At 39.9% G+C, this 20,968-nt stretch overlaps 1 protein-coding gene across 3 annotated transcripts in view; it reads left to right on the forward strand.

The window, feature by feature from the left end:
* pkia (cAMP-dependent protein kinase inhibitor alpha) overlaps positions 1-8,767 on the forward strand; it is a 76,050-nt gene extending 67,283 nt beyond the window's left edge. For 2 of the 3 annotated variants that reach the window (XM_060899750.1, XM_060899749.1), the window contains exons 2-3: positions 3,164-3,346; positions 7,909-8,767. In XM_060899750.1, coding sequence (XP_060755733.1) covers positions 3,196-3,346; positions 7,909-7,991 — 234 coding nt within the window. In that variant the 5' untranslated portion in view covers positions 3,164-3,195 and the 3' untranslated portion in view covers positions 7,992-8,767. The remainder of the gene's footprint in view (positions 1-3,163; positions 3,347-7,908) is intronic. The other variant, XM_060899751.1, reaches the window with a different exon arrangement.
* Positions 8,768-20,968: the final 12,201 nt, after the last annotated feature.

Genomic DNA, 20,968 nt, shown 5'->3' on the forward strand with positions numbered 1-20,968 from the left:
CTACTTGCCTACTACTAATACTAGGCCTATTGTAGTAATAATAATAATAATAATAATGATAATAATAATATTTGCCTATTGAAAGGCAATCAGGTGAAAAATCTAAACAGCCCTGTTGAAGCCGCAGCAAGATCTATGCTATTAAGCCTTTTGTAGGTTAAACAGGCTTCGGCACACAATGTTCTAGAAAGGCTGTGTTTTTCTTTGGTTTGATTAGCCTACGATTTAATCTTTAAACATTATGGTTTCAGCAGTTCGCTTAAACATTGGAGGCTGCAGAGTCGGGCTGCAAGATTTCCCGACACTTGTTTAAGATGCCAAACTTCATAGTAAGGAGAAAATAATTCCACAGTATTTAGTGCCTTGTCAGTCTCAAAAATTAATAGTGAAGGACCAACGCGAATTAAGTCCCAAAAAAACCATCTCGTAGGCCTATATTTTACATTTTCAAAGAAGTCCGGAATTGGAAGTCGGTCAGTGGAGTGTAATGAAGTGTCTCATTCACTAAGCACAAAAAGTCGGAAAACAGTGGAGAAAACAGCGATTGCTTAAATAGGCTACTAATGGTTTACATTAGTAATTTAATGTACTGTATGTGACAAATTCATTGATTAAATAGATAAAGAAGCCAATACTCCAAAGCTCAAAATTCAGGAAAGTGGCTCCGGTGTCGCAAGTGCACAAGAACAATTATTTGAAAGTTAACCTGATGAATTTGTGCGTGCGCGTGCGATTTCATGAAGAATCGGGACAATTGGCATTTGGTGAAAGATTCACACCTATTACTCATTATATTCACGCGCGCCCTCTCACCCACTGTTGCTTTGTTTTCCCGATTTACACGCATGTCTGAAGATGGAGTTTTCAGAAATCTCCACTCTGCCCCGAGTTTGCAAAAGTAGCTGTTTTCAGTGACTGAAACCTCCATATAGGTGTGAATGAGAGGTGCAACCGAATAAATAAATATGCGTCTTTTTTATCCGGCTACATGTAGGCTATCACTGCGCAAAGCCTCTAATGTTGAAATGGTAGTAATATTTGTTAAAATAATAGTAGGCTAATTTCCACATTAATTGGTAAAATGTCCCAAGGGATGTGATGGGGGGATGGCCGTTTTATAAGGGGGATGATTTGAGATTTTTATTTCAGAAGGGGGATGCCTCCCCCCACATCCCCCCTCAACTGGAGTACTGCATATAAGGCCATATTTCACCGGACATAGGCCCTTCAATTTCCATCACTAGAACGTGTCAAATTACTTTCGGTTTTGCCAGCATGGATGCGCTTCTTTTAAATGAAGGCACAGATGTGTCAGACATCGACAAAACGGTAAAGAATAAGTGGAGATGGGCTTGGCGAAATGAAATGGGCGATAATGGCAAGCTCCTGCTGCTGTGCCAAGGAAAAAAAACAAAAACAGGCATCAGGTGTTGCCAAACTAGATGCCTTTGGCTTCACTGCGAAGAAGCAGAAAAAGTGAACTTTCACTTTACTTTTCTTGTTTCCTGGCTTTATTTCAACAGATTTTCTTATTTTTCTTTCTGTTCCACTCTTTTGAAAGCATGGTTCAAGTTCGACTGCACTTGCACTTTTCTCTTAACCACTGCTGTGCATTACTAAAGTATTGTTGAAATAAATTTGCACTTTGCGCTGAAAACTTGATGTTTCATCATGAATAGCCAGTAATGACAATGGTAAAGTCTTGCCTTAGCTTTAGTCATTGTTAAAATTATGTAAATGTACTATAAGTAGGGGCTTAGGGGATAATGGACAACACGGCGTTTAAAATTTGACGCATCGCTGACGTGGTAGGGGCCAACGACATGGAGCTTTTTTTTTTCAGTCAGACGAATTTTTTTTGCTTTAATCCATGTAATCCAATCTGAATAAACTTATATTTGTTTGATAATAATCTCATAATAAGAAATATTACATAAATTTGCCCAGATTCAAGATGGAACTAATTTTGTTCAGAAGAAATGATTTGTGGTTCTGTATGAAACGGCTAGTAGTTGTGTGGCTCTGATGGTGTATGAAGGAAACAAGAAAACCTTCAGGAAAACATAAAAAAAAACATATTTTAAGTTTATTGACAGAGTTCAACATCTGCCCTCAGACTTCTGCTATTAAATGTGTTGAAAGTCTAGATTAGGTTGAACAACGCTGGACTATACCTTTCACACACTCTTTTTCAACTGCTTTTGTTTTAAATACAGAACGGAAATAAATGCATTCAGTGAAAAGTCACCCAGATTTCCAGAGCCAATGTTGCAGTGCTGTAAACTTCAGTACTGACACCGATACACACCTGGAACAGAGGATCGTGTCCCTTTAATGTCTTCCTAAGGTCAGGGTGTAAGCTCCTTCTCATCCCTGCAAATCCAATATTGAGTGGATTAGAGCAGTGGCTTAGCGCTCTGTAGGCTTGTTTCCACCTGAATGCTTCACAAATGTCAATCAAATTTCCAAAGTGTTCACAAAAAAAAAATCTGTGTATTTCTGAATTAACATGTTATTCAATTACGTTTTCGGTTTTAGTAACCTTATATCGTGACTCGTATTGGCAACTACTTGCAATTAAATATTATACTTATCGGCCTGGGGTGGCACGGTGGTGTAGTGGTTAGTGCTGTCGCCTCACAGCAAGAAGGTCCGGGTTCGAGCCCCGTGGCCGGCGAGGGCCTTTCTGTGCGGAGTTTGCATGTTCTCCCCGTGTCTGCGTGGGTTTCCTCCGGGTGCTCTGGTTTCCCCACAGTCCAAAGACATGCAGGTTAGGTTAACTGGTGACTCTAAATTGACCGTAGGTGTGAATGTGAGTGTGAATGGTTGTCTGTGTCTATGTGTCAGCCCTGTGATGACCTGGCGACTTGTCCAGGGTGTACCTCGCCTTTCGCCCGTAGTCAGCTGGGATAGGCTCCAGCTTGCCTGCGACCCTGTAGAACAGGATAAAGTGGCTAGAGATAATGGCTGGATGGATATAAATGCTGATATTTATTAGCAATTAGCTCATATTGGCTGATTATATCGGCACGCGGACTTATTTTATCAAGCTAGACTGGGAAATTGCCGAGAAATTGATGATGCAAATCAAGATGCTTGCTAAAATTATAACTATAGAATCATTCTTCTGAATTTCTCTCTGTTTGTCCATCTGTCTCTCCAGGACACTTGTTGCTATGTTGAAATAAATTAGATATGACTGATGTGGAGGCAACATATGAAGACTTCATAGCCTCTGGAAGGACGGGCAGAAGGAATGCAGTGCATGACATCCTGGGAGAATCGGGAGGACTGGATGCTAGCGGACTCTCGCAGACACTTTCAGAGCTCAACATCAACAAAACAGGTGAGTGATACCATCTCGAGTTGTCCAGCAGCAACAAATACTCTTCTGGTCCTGATGTGCTGCAGAGTTATTAATACGGTCCAGTGGCTGTGTTTTATAAGCATTTTTTAATCAATAAATATTTCCAGAGTACGGATTCTGAATGAATTGCTGTTGTATTTATCCTAAACATGGCAACCTGTTTAAGATAGCATCTGAGGCGTGGTCAGGGTTGCCAGGGTCGCAGTTTTTACTTCAAATAGATTGGAATAATTTTAGAACAAGTTTGCTGGTGGAAAAAAGCAAATCTGTGGATTTTTTTTTTGAGGCTAACTTAAAATAGTCCACAGCTGCTAAGATCTTGTTTTAAAACAAATAATTCAATCAAATCCACAAACAAAGGGAAAGTGAAACTTATTTCCCATGTAAAAGTTGAGAAATGGTGAAGAAATGCGGCTTATGTTTCCCTTTTTGCCTGAACTACTACTAGAGTGGCGGCTACAATTATCGACACCTTAACGATCTTTTAGCCGTTGCAAAAGTAGAAAAGACTTTCAATATGTAAACTGTGCATGAATAATTACTCAAACTTCTACTGGAAAAAAATGAGTTTATTTCCGATTACTTAGCGTAACAGATCACATGACACCGCTCCACAATTATCGACATCCAGGTGATTATTTCTAAAAAAAAAATCGGTATGTGGTATTAAGTTAACAAAACATAGTTTTTATTTAAAATTTGTTTTCCATAGACTTGTATTTAGTACAAAATATCTTTGGATGTCGGCGTTTACCTAAATGAGGAACTAATTCTAATGTTTGTAAACAAATGAACTGATCATGTTTAACCTGCGTCAGAAAATCTTTCTGTTCCACTTTCTCAGTATTTACGTAGCTCACATTTTGTTAATCATTCGTTGTTGTTTGTATTAATTTCTAGTTTTGTAGTTTACCAATAAATGTCAACAGGAAATTGAGATTGACCTGGATTTTCATGCGGTTACAAAGGTCACATCTCATTCCTCGAACCAAAATATAAAATGTCTACTGATATTGTAATATGTGGTAGATATTTACAACAAACTGCAAAAAAAAATAAAATAAAATAAAAAATTTTATATATATATATATATATATATATATATATATATATATATATATATATATATATATATTCTGAATGGAATAGAAAAATCTGAATATTTTTCAAGCATGTAATTTTTTTTTATATGCTCTGAATTTAATTCTGCTCTAATTCTATTTATTGCAATCGGATTCCAAATACTCTATAAACATTCCATTCTGTTATGAATCAGAAAAAATTATTATAAATCACAGCACTTTTATTTTTTTAAAGTACTACATCTACTTGAACAACGTTCCACAAAGATCGACCCATAACAGTTGTAAACGTCCCTTAATTCCACAGGGTGTCGATAATGGTGGACACCAGTGAAAGTGATCACTGTTATCGACACCTCACGTGACTTCTCAAATGCGCGTTTAGATACAAAATGGCGACTGTCAAATGAAAGAGTAAGAAACAAAGTAGGTTTCGACAAGGAGATCATGAAATATCAGTGAATTTGAGCAGTAAAAACATGTCCGTGATCTTTCCACCATGCTTACCTGCGATGAGACCGTCTGGGTTTTCCGAAAAATTGCTGATCGTGATAAAAAAAAAAATTCCATCTCAGGTAACAAGCTGTGTCATCAGACGACAAGGTCAAAGGGCGAGGCGGGTCTTCCGGTTGATTAATTAACCAATAATAACTGTTGGAACTGAAACTCACCTTTGTAAAATTGTTTGTTTTTTATTGGTAAATCTGAAAAGGTGTTGATAATTGTAGCTGCCGCTCTACTACTCTACTACTTTTTTAGGAAATGTAGTGGTTTTTTGTTTGTTGTTGTTGTTGTTTTAAATGTAGTACGAATGTGAATTTTGCTGAGACCTGGCAACCCTGTGTGCAGGATTTGGTCAAGGTGATTCTGTGCTTATACCTGCTGCAGTGTGACGTAATGCAGACACGAGATGAGGTTTTAATTTTTAATGATAATCTAACAGCTTTGCTACAGATACATGACAGGGCTCGCGAAGAGCAAACAGCTCACTTTTTTATTTTATTTTTTTCAACCTCCACAATTTTTGGAAAAATGACTCCAAATTGATATTTTGAATTGTCTGCGACTTTGAGGTTTTTTTTTTTAATTCCAGATTTACAATTTAGGACGCCTTTTATTCAATAAATGTTTCAGCAGGTTTGTTTTCCTGATTTCTGTTGTTGCACTCAGTCAGAGTCACTGAATGTTGTCAAGGAACTTGCCAAGAAATGGACGGAGAAATTTGTCGATGCTTACGGATGAACTCGTACGCTTATACAGTGTATCAGGATTGCAAAAAAAAGACTAAAATTTTACGTACACTATTTAAATGTTCCTCATTTGAACGTAGCTCGAAGTAACATTTTCAAAACTGTAGCACACAAAATGTGTACTCGTATTTAGAGATATATTTGTAACATTAAAGGCAGGGTAAGTAATTTATTTTAGAAAAAAAAGTTATATTTCTTGAAATTCTCTTTACATCCCCACAGCAATGAATAAATCAAATGTTCTGACAATTAAAAAAAAAATCTGTCATCTGTGGCAGTAACAGTGTTATAAAAAGCCCATCCATACAATTCATTCAGTCCGGATGAAATGATTGGATGGCCCACCTTCCTGTCTACCTGTGCGCTCTCTGCCTGTGCACTCACTGTTCGTGACTGGAGTTTTCCACAAGGCGAGGCAGACATATTACAGACATATTGCGAAAGCTAGCAAGCTAGTCGACAGCTAACACTAGCCAGGCTCACTGTTTACATTCATTATGATAATGTTAGGTGTTTTCTTACATGTCAATGAGATATGAGGTAGTTAGATATTGCTGGGTTTCAGTCACCTGACTTTTCTTCGTGGTTTTACTGGAAGTGAAATAGCTGGTGGTCTAAACGGCTGCCGTAGTGCAAACAACTAACGATAACTTATCAGAATGCGCTCCTAATCTAGAAGCCACTGCTGGCTTTAGATATATTCAGAAGATTGCTATGTTCAATGGAATCGACCCCTACGGTCTGGGAAAGAAGGATTTGTCATACAATCTGGAAAACTACCCTTCAGTCGAGTTCCCCGACATCTCCAACTATCTGGTGTTGCAGACGTCCTTCTACACCGCAAAACAGATGAAAGCGTGGAAGAGTATGGAGGCTTACAACTGTTTTGTATGTGGCTGGGTAAAGGACCTCGCTATCAAGTGATATCCAAATGAATCCTGGATTGTTTTTGCCCGTGTATGTATGATTTTTTTTTTAAGCTTTTCATTCGCGTCTTTACAACGAAGCGATGCAAGTTGAAGTGTAAACAAACAACAGTTCGCTTGATTCTCACTTGTGTTGGTTCTTATCTCTCAGGTAAATCATTCACAAAGATCATCAGAAACCCCTTTAAAGACCTGGATCTTAGTTAAACAAGACGGAAAAGTGATCACGGCGCATTGTAACTGTACGGCTGGGGAAGAATTTTGTCGCGACCTTCATGCATATGGACTTTGTGAGTTGGAAACAAAGACACAGCTGGGGACTTTAGTGCTTCGTGACTAAAAAAAAGTACCATAAAATAACGACACGTAGTAAGAAAAGTACTTGGAAAACCCTAAGGACAGAGCTGAGAGGGAAATACAAACCTTTCACCAAGTGACCACTGCAAACTCGAGCATGCTTCGACTCGGCTCCCTTCGATTTCACTGAGAGGTTCAAAAGCCACCTTTTTCCACGTCTTTCTGTGAAATCCTGTGTTCGTTCACTCTTTTTTTGATTAGTTCACAGGGAACCCTGAAGAAACTTTTATCAGTTTCACGGTTCGAACAACCTAAAACAACGCAAGCGTAAGGCATTTTTCATGTGAGCAATGCACTTCTCCATACAAATGCTTTGTCAGCTGAGCTTTCGTAGACCACCAGCTAAAGTTTTGAATAACTAATGAGGTGGATGTGATGTCAAGTGAAACCCAGCAATAACACCGAACTAAGCTCCTCCCCCTAACCCTTTGTCTTATGGACCCGTCCTCCAGCAGTGGTCAGGCAGTGCGCGTTCATGTGTTCATATGTGTTTTTTCCTCTCTTGCTAGTTTCTCCAAAATGCTTCTTTTTCCTTTACAAATTAAAGGGGGTGACCGTGACCCAGAAAAATGCAGAGTGACATCAAGCACTTTTTTCCCTCTTGACCAATCAGATTGCAGGTTGGTGGAGGCAAGTGAGAAAAACAAACATGGAGGACAAAGTGGTGAAAAATGAGCAAAGAAGTGAAGTGAAGACTCCTTAAATGAACACTACTTTACAGAAATCTTCAACATACTGTAATTTGCTTGTGCAGAGCTTCCGATTACTGTAAATGAGCTGTTACTATAGAAACGATAACATATCCGAACGAGCACACTGATATCAACACCAACTTCCTTAACAGGGCAGTTGTCCTGGTGGATTTAAGAAAGTATCTTTCTACTTATGCTCTCTTTGTAACCCTTTTAAAATCTTTGTTCATTAAGATGAAGGGAATGATGGAGAGAAAAGCTCGAGCTCCTCAGACTCCGATCCCAAACCAGAGGCGAGCAAAGCAGAGGGAACATAACGGCCTCCTGTGCGATTAGGAGGAGGAAGGAAAAACGTCTCATCAGCTCTATCCTGTGGCGATTTGAAGACTGGACATGGCCAAGCAGAAGCAGCGGCGCCCTCTACTGGTCTGCCCTGGACTCAGTAGAAGCACTGCCTTCAATATCTTCAGAGGAAAAGGCTGGACTTGTAGCTTCAGCACTGGATGAAGCGTTAATCACTTAAGTACCATAGCTGATGTAGGCACTCCCCTAGCTAATCACTGTTAGCTGTTGAAATGGAGCTAAACCCATCAGACCTTCCAGACTCGGACCCAGAGCTACTCAAGACATAGCTGGAGATTTGTAGGATCTTCTCACAGCATTTGACTTTCCGTCATGGAGTCATGGAGGGATACGTTTTTGAGCCGCAAGTCCACTGCCAAGTTAGCCATGCTAATATATTTCAGTGTTCTTAATATGTACGAGTAGCAGTGATGTTGTAATAGCCTACATTTTTAAATATTTTAATGAGGTTTTGTTTTTCACTTAATGTTTCAGCTGATGTGATCGAATACACGCAAGAAACGAAGTTTCACGTAACACAGATGCTGCACCGTGACTGTCGGACAAATTAAATGTCTCTGAAAAGTGGTTTAAAAAGTGATGCATGACACCTAAATATATTCAATATGTTCAGAGGATGTACATGTATAAAATATGCAGCTGTGTAAAAGTGAGCTAATTGTTTATGGTATTTTTCTTTTATGGAGCTTGTGATTTTTATTTTTAATAAGAAAACAAAACAAAAATGAATTTAAACCTTTTTTTATCAACACTTTTTTTTTGTTTTTGTTTTGAGCTCACCTTGATTGAGTTTTAATATGTATGTCTTCCACATTTGTTGAAGTTGTTGCTTGGTTTGATAGATTTGGTAATAAATACTGTATTAATGGATGATGTTTCTGTCATCATTAATGTTTTTCTTTACATTTGACAAATATAGTTGTGGTCAGAAGTTTACATACAGTGACATGAATGTCATGGCAATATTTGGACTTTCAGTAATTTCTTTGAACAGCACACCTAATATTTGGGTGAAAAGTCTCTTCGCAAGATTCACCTTGACCAAACATTTTTGTTTACCATGAACAAGCTTCTGGCAGAATTCTGGTTGGATATTTCACAACTCTTCATGGTAGAATTAGTAGAGTTCAATTAAATTTGTTTTTCTTCTGGGCATGGACTTGACTTATAAGAACGGTCCATATATTTTCAATCGGGTTGAAGTCAGGACTTGTTTTAAGCTTAATGTTAGCCTGCTTTATCCTCCACAACCAGCTCTGATGCGTGTTTGGGTTCGTTGTCCTGTTGTAACTCCCATGTCGTGTTCAAGTTTCTGATGGTTTATGCTGAAGAATTCTGAGGTAGTCCTCCTTCTTCATTATTCCATCCACTTTGTGCAATGAACCAGTTCCACTGGCAGCAAAACAGCCCCAGAGCATGATGATCCTACCACCACCACCAGCTGGTACAGTGTCCCTCTGTACATGGTGGTCATTGTGGCCAAACAACTCAATCTTTGTCTCATCTGACCATACAGCTTTCCTCCAGAAGGCTTTTTCTCTGTTCTTGTGGTCAGCTTCAAACTTGAGTTAAGGTGTCAATTTTGGAGCAGGGGGTTATTTCTTGGATAGCAGTCTCTTAGTCTGTGGTGATCTGAACTGTAGACAGTGATCCATCAGCTTCCAGTTCATGGCAGGGCTGTGCCATGGTGGTTCCCAGGTTGTTCCTGACCATCCAAACCAATTTCCTTTCAGCTGAGGGTGACAGTTTGGGTTTTCTTGAAGCAAAGTGGCTTGGCAAAGTGACTACACCTCACAATAACTTGCATACAATTGTTTGAACTGATCTTGGGATCTGCAGTTGTTTAGACATGGCTCCAAGAGACATTCCAGAGCTGTGTACATCTGTGATCCTCTTTCTCAGATCTGCACTGAGCTCCTTGGACTTTCCCATTGTATTGTGTGTTGGTCAATCCAGTGAGTGCTGTAAACAAACCCTTTTTATGAAGACACAGAGAAGCTACCAGCTGTAGTCAATCATGATCACTAACAGGAAGTTAAGAGACCTCGGCCTTGGCAAGATAAGAGACATTTTGGAAGTTTCAGCACCTTTGAATTAATAATCTAAGTGAGTGTATGTAAATTTTTGACCCTGTGCTGATTTCAGAAAACCCAAAGAAAATTAAAACTTGTACACCAAATTCTAGTGTTTTTTTTTAATTAAAGCTGTATGCTGTACAATCATTCTGCCACAGAAAAAGAACAGTTCAAAGAAATTACTGAAAGCCCAAATATTGCCATGACGTTCAGATCCAAGATGACATTCATGTCACTGTATGTAAACTTCTGACCGCAACTGTATGCATTTGCTGAATAGGCACACAAAGGATGACGTGTTCATGACATATACCCGCAAATGACCTTTTTCAATACAAGTCCACATAAAATAATTTCTCTGTGTGCGTAATTGCATTCCATAAAATTTCACAAAAAAGATCAAAGAAATATAGCACCTAAAAATTTACCCTCAATCAAGTAATGAATAATTTATAAATATGCAAAGGGAGACACACCCCCTTCTCCTATGTGTGTTTGAATATTAAACTGCTGATACTTTAAGAAGTCTTCTTGTGAGGAATAAAACACTTTTTTGTGCTGTTATAGGAAAATAATCAATGATCTAGTCGAGTTACTTTCGGGCGATTATTTTACTTTAGTATAAATACGGAGGTGATTATAGGAAATCATGCACACTGATTGGTCAAGAGAGTTGGACTGTTCCTCGATAATCACCTCGAGTGACTCGGCAAAACAGCGGCCAACTGCTTTGTCACCGTAAGTGAGAAAGAATTATAAATGATGAAAGAAAATGCTGTTCCTAAAAGCACTAAAGATGCTCCAAAGTTTGGTCTAAAACTATTCAAAGGTAAGGTGGGATTGGGAATTATTCTATCAGTTTCAAAGCAAAGCATTTTATGTGAGTCGGCGTAGATAAGTGACACAAGTCTGCACCGCAGACTTTGCCTTGACTTCATTTTGCTTATTATTCCCTGATATTTGTTGTTAAATAACAGCATGTCCTGAAGTGTTTTATTCCTCTAACACAACAGGAATTTCTTGATGATTACCATCCATCCATCTACTTTACATATCACTTATCCGTTGCGGGTTGCAGGAAACAGGAGCCAGTCCCAGCTGGCATTGGGCAAGAGGATGGGTACACCCTGGACAGAGCTAACACAGAGAGACAGACAGCCATTCACACTCACAAATTCACGACAGGCAATTTAGACTAGCCAGTTGACCTCATCCACATGTCTTTGGACTGAGGGAGGAAACCAGAGGACCCTGAGGAAACCTACACAGGTAGGAGGAGAACATGCAAACTCCACACTGAAAGGCCTGAGTTGACCAGTGGGTTTGAACCCAGAACCTTCTTGCTAGGACATCTATAAATAAGTTACTTGCATTATAGCTGCTATAAATGGTCATTCCTTCGCCAGCCTCTCTTTTTACTCTCTCTTGTGAATTTAATAAATCATATAGCTTGTCATGTTACACAGAACCCACATGGTGTAAACCCCTCAGTCCTGACAATGCTGGAAAACTTTGGAGACTCTTTCCAATGATAATTAAACATCGCTCCACTTTTTCATCAGTTTATATGGAGTGTTCTCTGTCCAAGTCCTTGTGAATGAACTGTCACTATAGAAACGATATTAGAACCATTAATACAGTATAAACCTCTGATTTGTAGCTGCTCTGTTGTTCGAGCTGTTGTTATCGAAAATTAATCAACACCTTCTGACCAATCAGAATCAAGCATTCCAAAGGCGTGGAAGCAGACAACTAAATAAAGTCACATCAATCTACATCCTGGGTATGATTCACTTTAAAAACATGGTCATTTATTATGAGGAATGGCAGTCATCATGTGATCTTGGATCTATGAGTTCTTCTTCTTCAACGTTTTATGGCGGTTGGCAAACCAACTTAAAGGTGCATTACCGCCACTGACTGGGCTGGAGTGTGGAACAGGCGATATAAGGAAGGAAAAAAACAAACAAACAAACAAACAAAAGAACTTATATTCTTTTAGCTATTTCTGTATCTTTCAGAAATTTGATAATATAATGATATATCTGACTTGATGCTCTCCCCAATAAACCGGGTAATGTGAAATTATGCTGTTTAACTGTTCTAAGATATTTAAAAAGCTAATTTCTCTCATTTTCGTATTTCTTGCAGTGAAGTATTACATGTTCTACTGATTCTGGATGGCTACAATGTTCACATTTTCCAGTTGGGTGTTTGTTTATTATGTTTAGAGAAGTGTTAATCCCTGTATATCCAATTCTTAAACGGGTGGTCATGATTTCTTCTCTCTGACTCCGACCCCCTATCCTTCCAGTATTCACATGGTTTTCAATGTTATATACAGTTGTGGTCAGAAGTTTACATATAGTGACATGAATGTCATCTTGGATATGCATGTCATGGCAATATTTGGGCTTTCAGTAATTTCTTTGAACTGTTCTTTTTCTGTGGCAGAATGATTGTACAGCATACAGCTTTAATTAAAAATAAAAACACTAGAATTTGGTGCACACATTTTAATTTTCTTTGGGTTTTCTGAAATCAGCACAGGGTCAAAAATTTACATATGGTCACTTAGATTATTAATTAAAAGGTGCTGAAACACCCTGTGATGACCTGGCGACTTGTCCAGGGTGTACCCCGCCTTTCGCCCGTAGTCAGCTGGGATAGGCTCCAGTTCACCTGCGACCCTGTAGAACAGGATAGAGCGGCTAGAGATAATGAGATGAGATGAGATGAGATGAGATGAGGTGTTGAAACTTCCAAAATGTCTTTTATCTTGCCAAGGCCGAGGTCTCTTAACTTCCTGTGAGTGATCATGATTGACTACAGCTGGTAGCTTCTCTGTGTCTTCATAAATGAGTTTGTTTACAGCACTCATTGGATTGACCAACACACAATACAATGGGAAAGTCCAAGGAGCTCAGCGCAGATCTGAGAAAGAGGATTGCAGATGTACACAACTCTGGAATGTCTCTTGGAGCCATTTCTAAACAACTGCAAATTCCAAGATCAGTTCAAACAATTGTATGCAAGTTATTGTGAGGTGTAGTCACTTTGCCAAGCCACTTTGCTTCAAGAAAACCCAAACTGTCACCCTCAACTGAAAGGAAATTGGTTTGGATGGTCAGGAACAACCTGGGAACCACCATGGCACAGCCCTGCCATGAACTGGAAGCTGATGGATCACTGTCTCCAGTTCAGATCACCATGGACTAAGAGGCTGCTATCCAAGAAATACCCCCCTGCTCCAAAATTAGCCCTGCTAACCACACAGACAAAGAAAAAGCCTTCTGGAGGATAGCTGTATGGTTAGATGAGACAAAGATTGAGTTGTTTGGCCACAATGACCACCATGTACAGAGGGACACTGTACCAGCTGGTGGTGGTGGTGGTGGTAGGATCATCATGCTCTGGGGCTGTTTTGCTGCCAGTGGAACTGGTTCATTGCACAAAGTGGATGGAATAATGAAGGAGGAGGACTACCTCAGAATTCTTCAGCATAAACCATCAGAAACTTGAACACGACTTAAATGAACCCAAACATCAGAGCTGGTTGTGGAGGATAAAGCAGGCTAATATTAAGCTTAAAACAAGTTCTGACTTCAACCCAATTGAAAATATATGGACCGTGCTTATAAGTCAAGTCCATGCCCAGAAGAAAAACAAATTTAATTGAACTCTACCAATTCTACCATGAAGAGTTGTGAAATATCCAACCAGAATTCTGCCAGAAGCTTGTTCATGGTAAACAAAAATGTTTGGTCAAGGTGAATCTTGCGAAGAGACATTTTACCCAAATATCAGGTGTGCTGGATGTAAAATTTTGACCCTGTATGTATAATTTTGACCCTATGTTGAGTTCAGAAAACCCAAAGAAAATTAAAACTTGTGCACCAAATTTTAGTGTTTTTTTAATTAAAGCTGTATGCTGTACAATCATTCTGCCACAGAAAAAGAACAGTTCAAAGAAATGACTGAAAGCCCAAATATTGCCATGACATTCATATCCAGGATGACATTCATGTAAACTTCTGACCACAACTGTCGATGTCTCCCTGTTTCATTGCTATCCCAATACTCCTGCCAGGCTGACTTTGCATAGGATTCGATATAAATCTTAGTTTCAGCCTTACTAATTGGGATTTACAATTTTATTTCTTTATTATTTAGCATTTGCTTAGCCAGCTTGTCAACCTGTTCGTTTCCCTCCACACCATCATGAGCAGGTACCCAAAGAAAACTAGTTGAAATGCCCTTGGAATCCATTTTAAACAATATTATAAAGATTTCATTGATTATATCTGTTCTAAATGATTTACCTGATTGAATACTTTCCACTGCTGAATAACTATCTGAGATTATGACTGTTTTGTTTATTGTATTTTCTTTAACCCATTCCAGGGCCAACAATATTGCCACCAGTTCTGTTGTGTACACTGTCACGTTGTCAGTCACTGATCCAGCACATCTTTTTTTTTTTTTTGAATCTTTAGAACCATCTATAAATATACGTGTATGATTAGAAAAATAAAAATAATTTTGAACAATGTCCCTCACTGATAATTCCTTTCTTATTTCCTGATGAATATTTAAGTCTACATCTGGTAAAGGGAATAAAAATAATGGGACTGGTGATAATGAGACTGTAGGGCAGTACTGTAGCTGATGTAAACCAATACTCTCTGCTTTAACATCGCTTATCCATCCAAAACTTTGGAAATTGGATTCATGATGTTCCCAGCAATCTTTTAGCAGGATGATTATCACAATGGCCCTGAAGATTGACCCAATATGCCATTATCAACTGTATCCTTCTGATCCTTAAAGGCATCTCCCCCATTTCCACCTGCATTGATGACACTGGGGATGTTTTAAAAGACCCACTGCAGATCCTCAAAGCCTAAGCTTGTAGTACAGTGGTGCTTGAAAGTTTGTGAACCCTTTAGAATTTTCTATATTTCTGCATAAATATGACCTAAAACATCATCAAATTTTCACACAAGTCCTAAAAGTAGATAAAGAGAACCCAGTTAAACAAATGAGACAAAAATATTATACTTGGTCATTTATTTATTGAGGAAAATGACCCAATATTACATGAATGAGTGGCAAAAGTATGTGAACCTCTAGGATTAGCAGTTAATTTGAAGGTGAAATTAGAGTCAGGTGTTTTCAATCAATAGGATGACAATCAGGTGTGAGTGGGCACCCTGTTTTATTTCAAGAACAGGGATCTATCAAAGTCTGATCTTCACAACACATGTTTGTGGAAGTGTATCATGGCACGAACAAAGGAGATTTCTGAGGACCTCAGAAAAAGCGTTGTTGATGCTCATCAGGCTGGAAAAGGTTACAAAACCATCTCTAAAGAGTTTGGACTCCCCCAATCCACAGTCAGACAGATTGTGTACAAATGGAGGAAATTCAAGACCATTGTTACCCTCCCCAGGAGTGGTCGACCAACAAAGATCACTCCAAGAGCAAGGCGTGTAATAGTCGGCGAGCTCACAAAGGACCCCAGGGTAACTTCTAAGCAACTGAAGGCCTCTCTCACATTGGCTAATGATAATGTTCATGAGTCCACCATCAGGAGAACACTGAACAACAATGGTGTGCATGGCAGGGTTGCAAAGAGAAAGCCACTGCTCTCCAAAAAGAACATTGCTGCTTGTCTGCAGTTTGCTAAAGATCACAGGGACAAGCCAGAAGGCTACTGGAAAAATATTTTGTGGATGGATGACACCAAAGTAGTACATTTTGGTTTAAATGAAAAGTGTTATGTTTGGAGAAAGGAAAACACTGCATTCCAGCAGAAGAACCTTATCCCATCTGTGAAACATGGTGGTGGTAGTATCATGGTTTGGGCCTGCTTTGCTGCATCTGGGTCAGGACAGCTCGCCACCATTGATGGAACAATGAATTCTGAATTATACCAGCGAATTCTAAAGGAAAATGTCAGGACATCTGTCCATGAACTGAATCTCAAGAGAAGGTGGGTCATGCAGCAAGACAACGACCCTAAGCACACAAGTCGTTCTACCAAAGAATGGTTAAAGAAGAATAAAGTTAATGTTCTGGAATGGCCAAGTCAAAGTTCTGACCTTAATCTAATCGAAATGTTGTGGAAGGACCTGAAGCGAGCAGTTCATGTGAGGAAACCCACCAACATCCCAGAATTGAAGCTGTTCTGTACGGAGGAACGGGCTAAAATTCCTCCAAGCCGGTGTGCAGGACTGATCAACAGTTACCGCAAACGTTTAGTTGCAGTTATTGCTGCACAAGGGGGTCACACCAGATACTGAAAGCAAAGGGTCACATACTTTTGCCACTCACAGATATGTAATATTGGATCATTTTCCTCAATAAATAAATGAGCAAGTATAATATTTTTGTCTCATTTGTTTAACTGGGTTCTCTTTATCTACTTTTAGGACTTGTGTGAAAATCTGATCATGTTTTAGGTCATATTTATGCAGAAATACAGAAAATTCCAAAGGGCTCACAAACTTTCAAGCACCACTGTATTTCTTTAAGTGCTTCACTTAGTTTCTTTCTCTCTTCCTTATCGAAGTCGCATTCCACGATTCAGACTGATTACAACGTCTGCATAACCCAGTCGGATGTTTTCCTATTATATGAAGTGTCTTGTTGAGTGTTATATTGCCTGTTCTTAGACGGGTGTTGATGGTTTCCTCTCTTCTGTTTCTCCCCACCTTTCTCCCAACACCCACATGCTTTTGTATATTGTAGAGATTTCTTCCTGTATCATTGGTGTCCCAGTTCTCCTACCATACTTTTTTCTGTTTGATTTTTAATGATGGTTTTAGCCTCAGCTTTACATAATGGAATTTGCAGATGAATTGTTTGCGATTTCCCTGATTGTTTTGCCAATATGTCCAAGTCCTCGTTTCCTTCTACTCCTACATGAGCAGGAACCCAAATGAAACATCCACTTAAACCCATTCTGTATATGATATGATATATTTCATTAATGATATCTTGCCTGCATGATTTCCGTGACCTGATGCTCATAAGTGCTGATAAACTATCTGTTGCTATTCGTGTATTGTTTTGGTTGTTTTCCTCAACCCATAGTAATCTTAGTATTATGGCCACATGCTCTACTGTGTATACTGAAAGATGGTCGGTTGTTCTCCTTCTTATAGCTGTGCCATACTGTGGGATATATACTGCAGCACCAGTGCGTCCAGATTCAGGGTTCTTTGAACCATCTGTAAATACCACTGTCTTATCTGCAAAGTGTTGTATGTAGCTTTGGGCAATGTAATAAGCGGGCACTAGCTTGGACTTCTCTTTCATTTCTTTTTGTAAGTTCAGATCAATAGATGGCATCACACACAGCCAGGGAGGGATAGCTGAAACTGGGACTGTTTTGCTGTACTGGTGACTGTGTAGACCTGCTTCACCTGCCTTGACATTACCAATCCATCCAAAACTGTAAAAGTTTGACTTGTTGTGTTCCCAGCACTCCTACAGGATGGCCTTTGTTGGGTGCAATTCATTGTGTCCCTGTAAGTTAACCCAGTATGCCAACATAAGCTTAACTCTCCTAATACGTAATGGCATTTCTCCCATTTCTACCTGCATAGCAGCTACTGGAGGGGTTTTGAATGCCCCGCAGCATATTCTTAGGGCCTGTGCTTGTTCTACATCTAATTTTTTAAGGTTGCTTTTTGCCACTGACATATAGGCTACACAACCATAATCTAATGTTGTTCTCATGAGTGCCCAGTAAATGTTTAGTAATGATGATCTTGCTGTCCCCCCAGTCCTGTCCTGACAAGCAATGCAAAAGATTGTTGATTTTCTTTCATTTTCCTTTTGTTTGTTCTATATGCTGTCTCCACATGAGTTTCTCATCAAAAATAACCCCAAGAAACCTAACCACTCTGACTTGCTCAAGTGTTTGACCATATAGTTTCAGTGATAGTGATTTTTGCCGTTTAGAAAAACATCCATCCATCCATTATCTCTAGCCGCTTTATCCTGTCCTACAGGGTCACAGGCAAGCTGGAGCCTATCCCAGCTGACTACGGGTGAAAGGCGGGGTACACCCTGGACAAGTCGCCAGGTCATCACAGGGCTGACACATAGACACAGACAACCATTCACACTCACACTCACACCTACGGTCAATTTAGAGTCACCAGTTAACCTAACCTGCATGTCTTTGGACTGTGGGGGAAACCGGAGCACCCAGAGGAAACCCACACAGACACAGGGAAGAACATGCAAACTCCATACAGAAAGGCCCTCGTCGGCCACTGGGCTTGAACCCAGGACCTTCTTGCTGTGAGGCGACAGCGCTAACCACTACACCACCGTGCCACCTTTAGAAAAACATATTACCTGGGATTTTGATATTGATAGCTTAAACCCCCATTTCTTTGATCATTCCTCTACTGTAGCATATCATGTTATCCAATCAGATGTGTCTAATTAGATCATGTGATCTGGACGTCGTTAAATCTTCGCTTAATAGAAGTGTAATTGTTTCTCACAGTGAAGGTAAAAATATTGGAATGTCTTTCGATTAGAAGTGTAAAAGTGGAGTCTAAAAGCAAAGGAAGAAGTAAACAGGACAAAGCTGTGAGCACTGGTGGTTATTTATTTATTTATTTATTTTTTATACCTGGTCCTTCTTCTGTTACCTCAGCAGGTAAGTTAGCCTAATTAGCTTAGCATGTTAATTAATTCGTCCATCACCGGTGTAATTGATGATTTTATTAATCTGTCTTGTTGGAACAGATTTAAATTGGACTGCCTGCTGAAAGGAGATCCAGTAAATGAGTGAGTAAACCGAGTGCTGTTTATTTTTCCTCTCAGGGCCACTGTGTCAGTGTTTATATACATGTAGAGCCGTGATGAACAGAACAATGGGTGCCATTATTTATGCCTGCGTGTTTGTTGCTTGTTTTCTGCTTTACTGTGACAGTGTGTGGGGTTCAGCTACCACATTAGACATGATGATACCCTACACTGTTAGAAATAGGGTACAGTAGGAGTCCATTTCTGCCCCCAGGTCCAAGCTACACTAATGCACCCTTTAGGGCTCATTATTGGACCTTTTTAGGGCCAAAAAGGTTCATGTGTGTTCCTAAGCAGTATATTAAGGGTACAAATGTACCTTAGAGCAGTGTTTCTCAACCACTGGGCTGCAAATTTTTTATTTTTTAATTTTTTCCCAAGTTGAGGCTAATTTTTAGGGTACCATTGCTGGGTTGCATCCGACGCTACATCCGCCTACGGTCACACTACAGCTTGTGATGCTCTACGATGGGTTATTGATGAAAAATGAGGCATTTTGATGGCGATATAAACGTGAGCTAAAAGTTGTGGTCACACAGCATGCCAACGCTTGAGTCTAGTGCAGCTCGAGCGGCTGCACGCGCACTCGGGACCCGGTCATTATAGGAAACACCTGATAGCGATTTGAGCGCATCAGCACGCACAGATACGTAAGCTGTTTTCACAGAGGCTTTGCGAAGTATCATCACTGTCACGTTTGTTTCTAGCCATGTTTATCTCATCTCATCTCATTATCTCTAGCCGCTTATCCTGTTCTACAGGGTCACAGGCAAGCTGGAGCCTATCCCAGCTGACTATGGGCGAAAGGCGGGGTACACCATGGACAAGTCGCCAGGTCATCACAGGGCTGACACATAGACACAGACAACCATTCACACTCACATTCACACCTACGCTCAATTTAGAGTCACCAGTTAACCTAACCTGCATGTCTTTGGACTGTGGGGGAAACCGGAGCACCCGGAGGAAACCCACGCGGACACGGGGAGAACATGCAAACTCCACACAGAAAGGCCCTCGCCGGCCACGGGGCTCGAACCCAGGACCTTCTTGCTGTGAAGCGACAGCACTAACCACTACACCACCGTGCCACCAGCCATGTTTATAACACTGTTTAAATACTCTGCTTTCTGTTTTGCTTTTTTACGAAAGAAAAAAACAACTTGGAAGACGCTCTGGACACTTACAGTGATGCTTCTATGTCTGAGGACTGCAGTTGTCATGAACAGTTTTGCACTCAAGTCTCCATCAGTTTATAACTTCAACAAAACAGTCTTCATGTTAAAACTATAATGAATTTCCTGGTTACATAGTTATCACCCAGATGAGGGTGGGTTCCCTTTTGAGTCTGGTTCCTCTCGGGGTTTCCGCCTCATGTCGTCTGAGGGAGTTTTTCCTTGCCACCGTCGCCACAGGCTTGCTCATTGGGGATAAAATTAGCTCATGTTTAAAGCCTTTAATTCTTTGTAAAGCTGCTTTGCGACAATGTCTGTTAAAAGCGCTATAAAAAGAACTTAAATATCATGCCTGCTAATAAACACTCTTCCTGCACTTGGATCCGTCTCCTGCCATCTATCTTGTAGTGTCCTGATCCCCAGATCTTTAACCCAGCCACATATAAAAAGTTGTTCTCCTCCATGCTCGTCCAGGTTTTCATCCATGTGTCTGTGTAGAACAGGGGTTCTCAACCTTTTGCAACCTGGGCCCCACCAAAGCTGGTTCATTGCAGTTGGGGGCCCCTCTTCTCGCCCCGCCCCCATCCCCCCCCAAACACACTCACCCGCAGTGACGCCACCCGACCTACAGCACCTTATATCGACCGATAGATAGATAGATAGATAGATAGATAGATAGATAGATAGATAGATAGATAGATAGCCCTGGGCTAGATTATTATTATTATTATTATCATTATTATTATTATTATTAGTAGTAGTAGTAGTAGTAGCAGCAGTAGTAGCATTATCCATAGTAGACTAGCAGTAAGAAAACAACAAAAACAACAAATTATTTGGGTAGAGCTG

The sequence above is a fragment of the Neoarius graeffei genome, chromosome 19, assembly GCF_027579695.1.
Source record: "Neoarius graeffei isolate fNeoGra1 chromosome 19, fNeoGra1.pri, whole genome shotgun sequence".
Classification (NCBI taxonomy): domain Eukaryota; kingdom Metazoa; phylum Chordata; class Actinopteri; order Siluriformes; family Ariidae; genus Neoarius; species Neoarius graeffei.